General features: G+C 48.0%; 1 protein-coding gene across 1 annotated transcript in view; it reads right to left on the bottom strand.

The window, feature by feature from the left end:
- LOC121913383 (semaphorin-6D-like) overlaps nucleotides 1-4728 on the bottom strand; it is a 51348-nt gene extending 46620 nt beyond the window's left edge. Inside the window, exons 1-6 of the mRNA XM_042436092.1 lie at nucleotides 4722-4728; nucleotides 4041-4129; nucleotides 3567-3656; nucleotides 3330-3457; nucleotides 2129-2260; nucleotides 1883-2038 (exon numbers count right to left, since the gene is read on the bottom strand). Coding sequence (XP_042292026.1) covers nucleotides 1883-2038; nucleotides 2129-2260; nucleotides 3330-3457; nucleotides 3567-3656; nucleotides 4041-4129; nucleotides 4722-4728 — 602 coding nt within the window. The remainder of the gene's footprint in view (nucleotides 1-1882; nucleotides 2039-2128; nucleotides 2261-3329; nucleotides 3458-3566; nucleotides 3657-4040; nucleotides 4130-4721) is intronic.
- Between the last annotated feature and the right edge of the window lie 2544 nt (nucleotides 4729-7272).

Genomic DNA, 7272 nt, shown 5'->3' on the forward strand with positions numbered 1-7272 from the left:
GGACTAAACTAGCTAACTGTATATAAAGTAGTGTAAACTAGCTCCACCTCCAGCAGCTACAACAGTAACATGCTGCTCTAACACTGATGCTTCACTATTAATAATCTAATGATGTCATATATAATAATATATCAGTCAGAGGGACCAAACCACTACTTTTACTGCAATACTTTAACTACATCAAGCTCATAATACTTATGTACTTTTACTGCAATACTTTAACTACATCAAGCTCATAATACTTATGTACTTTTACTGCAATACTTTAACTACATCAAGCTCATAATACTTATGTACTTTTACTGCAGTACTTCTTCCACTGCTGGTGGTTATTGATTAAAACAAATCCTATTCTTGAACTTGAGATCAGATTAACGGCTACATTTAGATGCTAAAACAGTTTTTAAACTCTCAGTATTGCAGAGTGAGATAACGTCGTCTTTTATCAGCCACGCTGGCAGTGAGGAGATTGAAGATAATTCTACTGTTGCATCTTGTAAGTCAGTGTGTTCAGGAGTGTAATTATCCATCAGAGAGCAGCAGAGCACAGAGGAAGAACAAAGTCTTTTTCTATTACAAGTACATTTTTATCATCCTCCATAAATCAAGTTGACACAAACAAGACTAGATCAAAACCTCGTATGTGTCTGAACCACTGATGGTCAATGTGTTACAGGGACAGTCAGCGGTCGTGTCTATAATGTGAATTCCTGAATATTAAATGTTCATCTGTAGTTTTCTGTAGTGGTCCCAGTAATATTTGCTGGTAAAGTGTACTGAAGTAGCATCACATGACTGGTTAAGCTACGTTTGAGTCAAAAAAAAAAAAAAAAGGTATAAATGCAGCTGCAAGAACAAAACTTTTGACTCATATCTTGGGATGTTTGATTTGAAAAAGAACTTTTAATTTGAATTAAAACTTCTAATTATGTGTTAACTCCTCCTGCTTTCCTCTGCTTCTATCTGTGGATGTCTGTATGGTCTCATCCATATGTTTATGTAGGATTAGCATGCTAGGCTAACAGTCTTTATATCCGCGCTGTGAGAACACACAAACACTGTAAACACACCTGTCACCTGCCCAGCACAGTGCTGTTAAACCAGAAACACCACAGCTACACCTTATTTTTATACAGTCTACAGGCTACACACAGCACGGCTACGCTAATAATGCTAGCCATGCTAACTAGCTGCTAGCTGCCGTGTAGGCTGGTAAGATCTGTGTATCTGTGGGTTGCTGCTCCTGTCAGTGTCTCTGTATATCTGTGGGTTGCTGCTCCTGTCAGTGTCTCTGTGTATCTGTGGGTTGCTGCTCCTGTCAGTGTCTCTGTGTATCTGTGGGTTGCTGCTCCTGTCAGTGTCTCTGTGTATCTGTGGGTTGCTGCTCCTGTCAGTGTCTCTGTGTATCTGTGGGTTGCTGCTCCTGTCAGTGTCTCTGTGTATCTGTGGGTTGCTGCTCCTGTCAGTGTCTCTGTGTATCTGTGGGTTGCTGCTCCTGTCAGTGTCTCTGTGTATCTGTGGGTTGCTGCTCCTGTCAGTGTCTCTGTGTATCTGTGGGTTGCTGCTCCTGTCAGTGTCTCTGTGTATCTGTGGGTTGCTGCTCCTGTCAGTGTCAGAGCCTCCGTGTGAGACACGTCGTTGGTAAATGTGTGTTTTAAACCTGCGGTCTCAGTCCTGCTGACAGAGAGCAGCGCTCGGGGCTTCGCTGTAAACGCCCCTGAGGACGTAACACAAACTGCTCCTGCTGATTCATTTTGAAAGAGCAACGGCCAATAGGGAAACTCCAACACTGGGCCAGCCGACCAATGGTGTAGCTTCATCACTCAGACATTCGGGGTTATAGTGCTGCAGATATCCTGCATGTGTGTTATCTCCTACTTACCTGCTGGACGTCCTGGTGAAGCAGGGCCGGTCGTTGACGGAGGGAACGGCTTCGTCCATCAGCGGATACGACTTGATAAACGTCAGCATCTCGTCTGGAAATTGAACAGATGACTTGTATTCTGCGGCCGGACCGTCGCCTGCACACGTACCAGGTCTGCAGGAAACAAAGCAAACAAAGACATTTCAGATCTGTTCTCGTTTAAATGCTGCTGTAAACTCTTAGACGTGTCCCACAGGATCTCACCTCGGCCGGGGAACCTGCTCGTCAGGTACCGGAGTCCAGGACGAGTCGCTGGTCCGCTGCTCCTTAAACTTCCCATTAAAGACTTTCTCTATGTCGTCCATGTAGAAAGCACAAACTGCAGAGCCGGGGATGCTGCAGAGACACACAGAGCCACGTTCAACAAGCTTCAATAATTCTGTCTTGACATTTGGAAAAGAGACTCTGATACTGCATGAATGCCAAGAAAGCTCAGTCCAAACCCTAAAACCTGAACTGACATCGACTCAATAAACCAAAACTGAAACTAAATCAAACAAACTTCCTCCCAAGACTCCAAAACCCTGAAAACTTTTAAATTAAAACCCTTGAAATGTGATGAAAGCCGCAGAGCTCTGTGCTGTATCTCTGACTCACAGTACATTCAGACATTACATCATCCAGACTGTATGAGTGTGAACACACATGTACAACATACGGACACATGTGAGTCTATCTATGGAGCAGGAAGTACAGCAGGAATACAAACATCCTCTAACACCTCAGTCTTTATGGTCCTGAATAAAGACGGAGAAGCAGAATCATCCAGTATTTAGAAAGACTTACACAAAACATATTTAAAACATATCAGTACAAACAAATTCAAACAGGTAAATAAGAACAAGTTTAGTGAATAAATGATGTCATACAGGAAACATGTGACTAAACGTCCCTGAAGCTTCCGCCTCGCTGCAGAGACCAAACATGGCGGCAGACGTTTCTCTGCGTCCGTATCACTGACGCAGAGCTGCTATCAAAACGCCTCCATCAGCAGGAAGTGATGTCACGTTTCCATGGCTTCAGCTGTGTTCATCACATCTTCTGTTTCTGCTTTACTGCAGTCGAATCAGAATCAGCACCAACTGTTCACTGCTAATATTCACTAAACAAACATTCATTCACAGTTTCTTTCATCGACTTTCTGAAATTTCAGTTAAAATGTGTTTTGACGTTTGGACGGAAAGCTGACGGCTGCAGCTCAGACGCAGGAAGACTGTGGATGAGGAGTCTGCAATCACCTCAACACCTGGATGACCAAAACCCACCAAATAATCTCATGAGGATGAAACCAAGCTGCCTGGTTTTCTGATGGTATGAAAGATGGTCTGATGGTTTGACAGAAGAAGAAGAAGAAGAAGAAGAAGAAGAAGAAGAAGAAGAAGAAGAAGAAGAAGTGAGTGTTCACCTGTTGGCCTGAGTGGTGAAAACTCCGACTACAGCAGGTCTCTGGTTGATCTGCAGCACGTTGGTGAGAGACTGAAGCACGTCGAAGTAGAAGAAGGAATCTCCAGGAACCGAACAGTTCAGACGAGCCTGAACAGACACGAGGTCAGAGGTCAGAGGTCAGAGTGCGTCTGGATATACAAACATTACAGACTCAGTGGAAAATGACTTCCAGAGTTGATTATTTCAGAAGAGTCACCTTGAGGAAGGAGGTCCAGTATCTCTCCAGGACTCTGGGAGATCCGCCGTTATCGTTCTTACAGACGCGAGCGACCCGAGAAAACACCACCTGCAGAGAGAAGCAGGTTCACACGACTCGTGTAACAACATCACACTTAGTTTCACTGTCGGGCTGCTGAAAGAAACCACAACGTTTTAATCATCTTATTGTTCTCTAAAACTAAATGAGTTACTTAAAGGATCATTCTGCTGATTTTGGATCCAAACCAACATTGAACTGATCTACCGGTCCAGAGGTTTGGATCTGCAGTACAACAACCTGTAAACGGAGAAGCGCTCCTGCACATGCTCAGTAGCGTCTGCTGTACACAGAACTGCTCTCTGGAGACTTATATGGACGTCTGTGAATAATATCTGTTATCAATTCACACAAATATAAAACGTCAGCGGACTTTACTTCTGGATGGAGACGTTGACAGAGAGACAGGCGTACCTTGCCCAGGGCGGTGTACTCCACGGCGATCTCACTGAGGAAGAAGTAGACGTAGTTACCGTAGTCGATGGCGTGCAGGAAGTGCGGCTCTGCAGAGACGGAGAAGAACACGGTGTTAAAACTCTCCTCACATCTCTTCTCTCAACACGTCCCAGCAGTTATCGGGTGATAAAAGGTTGTTATTTCATTTTCTCCGCCTGCTTCGCCTACTTTTACTTTATAGTTATTTTTCCCAGGATGCCTTTCAAACGCCAGACAGGAAATATGAGCCTGTTGGTTTATACGACCGCTGAGTTTCATCAAACTGGGTTTTAGGATCTGTGGAAGCAAAGAATCTCAATAATGATCTTATATATAGATCAATAAGACACTGAATATCTAAATCAACATGTTTTACTTCCATCTGGCTGTTTGACAATTAATGTTTAAAAGCACATTTATTGATTATTAATCATTTAATTAATCAATGAATCTATAAAATGTCTGCTGAAAATATCCCATCATGTGACTGACCCTGAACGCGTCATGTGACTGACCCTGAACGCGTCATTTGACCGACCCTGAACGCGTCATGTGACCCACCCTGAACGCGTCATGTGACTGACCCTGAACATGTCATGTGACCGACCCTGAACATGTCATGTGACTGACCCTGAACGCGTCATGTGACTGACCCTGAACGCGTCATGTGACCGACCCTGAACGCGTCATGTGACTGACCCTGAACGCGTCATGTGACCCGTTCTGAGCGCGTCATGTGACTGACCCTGAACATGTCATGTGACTGACCCTGAACGCGTCATGTGACTGACCCTGAACATGTCATGTGACTGACCCTGAACGCGTCATGTGACTGACCCTGAACGCGTCATGTGACCCACCCTGAACGCGTCATGTGACTGACCCTGAACGCGTCATGTGACCCGTTCTGAACGCGTCATGTGACTGACCCTGAACATGTCATGTGACTGACCCTGAACGCGTCATGTGACTGACCCTGAACATGTCATGTGACTGACCCTGAACGCGTCATGTGACTGACCCTGAACATGTCATGTGACCGACCCTGAACGCGTCATGTGACCCGTTCTGAACGCGTCATGTGACTGACCCTGAACGCGTCATGTGACTGACCCTGAACGCGTCATGTGACTGACCCTGAACGCGTCATGTGACTCACCCTGAACGCGTCATGTGACCGACCCTGAACATGTCATGTGACCGACCCTGAACGCGTCATGTGACTGACCCTGAACGTGTCATGTGACCCACCCTGAACGCGTCATGTGACTGACCCTGAACATGTCATGTGACCCACCCTGAACGCGTCATGTGACTGACCCTGAACGCGTCATGTGACCCGTTCTGAACGCGTCATGTGACCCGTTCTGAACGCGTCATGTGACCCGTTCTGAACGCGTCATGTGACTGACCCTGAACGCGTCATGTGACCCGTTCTGAACGCGTCATGTGACCCGTTCTGAACGCGTCATGTGACCCACCCTGAACGCGTCATGTGACCGACCCTGAACGCGTCATGTGACCCACCCTGAACGCGTCATGTGACCCACCCTGAACGCGTCATGTGACCCGTTCTGAACGCGTCATGTGACCCGTTCTGAACGCGTCATGTGACCCACCCTGAACGCGTCATGTGACCGACCCTGAACGCGTCATGTGACTCACCCTGAACGCGTCATGTGACCGACCCTGAACGCGTCATGTGACTCACCCTGAACATGTCATGTGACTGACCCTGAACGCGTCATGTGACCCGTTCTGAACGCGTCATGTGACCCACCCTGAACGCGTCATGTGACCGACCCTGAACGCGTCATGTGACTCACCCTGAACGCGTCATGTGACCGACCCTGAACGCGTCATGTGACTCACCCTGAACATGTCATGTGACTGACCCTGAACGCGTCATGTGACTGACCCTGAACATGTCATGTGACCGACCCTGAACACGTCATGTGACCGACCCTGAACGTGTCATGTGACTGACCCTGAACGCGTCATGTGACCCGTTCTGAACGCGTCATGTGACTGACCCTGAACGTGTCATGTGACCCACCCTGAACGCGTCATGTGACCGACCCTGAACATGTCATGTGACTGACCCTGAACGCGTCATGTGACTGACCCTGAACATGTCATGTGACTGACCCTGAACGCGTCATGTGACTGACCCTGAACGCGTCATGTGACCGACCCTGAACGCGTCATGTGACCGACCCTGAACGCGTCATGTGACCGACCCTGAACGTGTCATGTGACCGACCCTGAACGCGTCATGTGACTGACCCTGAACGCGTCATGTGACCGACCCTGAACATGTCATGTGACTGACTCTGAACACGTCATGTGACCGACCCTGAACGTGTCATGTGACCGACCCTGAACGTGTCATGTGACCGACCCTGAACATGTCATGTGACTGACCCTGAACGCGTCATGTGACTGACCCTGAACATGTCATGTGACTGACCCTGAACACGTCATGTGACCGACCCTGAACGTGTCATGTGACTGACCCTGAACGCGTCATGTGACCCGTTCTGAACGCGTCATGTGACTGACCCTGAACGTGTCATGTGACCCACCCTGAACGCGTCATGTGACTGACCCTGAACGCGTCATGTGACCGACCCTGAACGTGTCATGTGACTGACCCTGAACGCGTCATGTGACTGACCCTGAACGCGTCATGTGACTCACCCTGAACGCGTCATGTGACCCGTTCTGAACATGTCATGTGACTGACCCTGAACTCGTCATGTGACTGACCCTGAACATGTCATGTGACTGACCCTGAACGCGTCATGTGACTGACCCTGAACATGTCATGTGACTGACCCTGAACACGTCATGTGACCGACCCTGAACGTGTCATGTGACTGACCCTGAACGCGTCATGTGACCCGTTCTGAACGCGTCATGTGACTGACCCTGAACGTGTCATGTGACCCACCCTGAACGCGTCATGTGACTCACCCTGAACGCGTCATGTGACCGACCCTGAACATGTCATGTGACTGACCCTGAACGCGTCATGTGACTGACCCTGAACGCGTCATGTGACCGACCCTGAACGTGTCATGTGACCGACCCTGAACGTGTCATGTGACTGACCCTGAACGCGTCATGTGACTGACCCTGAACGCGTCATGTGACCGACCCTGAACGTGTCATGTGACCGACCCTGAACGTGTCATGTGACCGAGACCGA

The sequence above is a fragment of the Thunnus maccoyii genome, chromosome 15, assembly GCF_910596095.1.
Source record: "Thunnus maccoyii chromosome 15, fThuMac1.1, whole genome shotgun sequence".
In the NCBI taxonomy this organism is placed as follows: Eukaryota; Metazoa; Chordata; class Actinopteri; order Scombriformes; family Scombridae; genus Thunnus; species Thunnus maccoyii.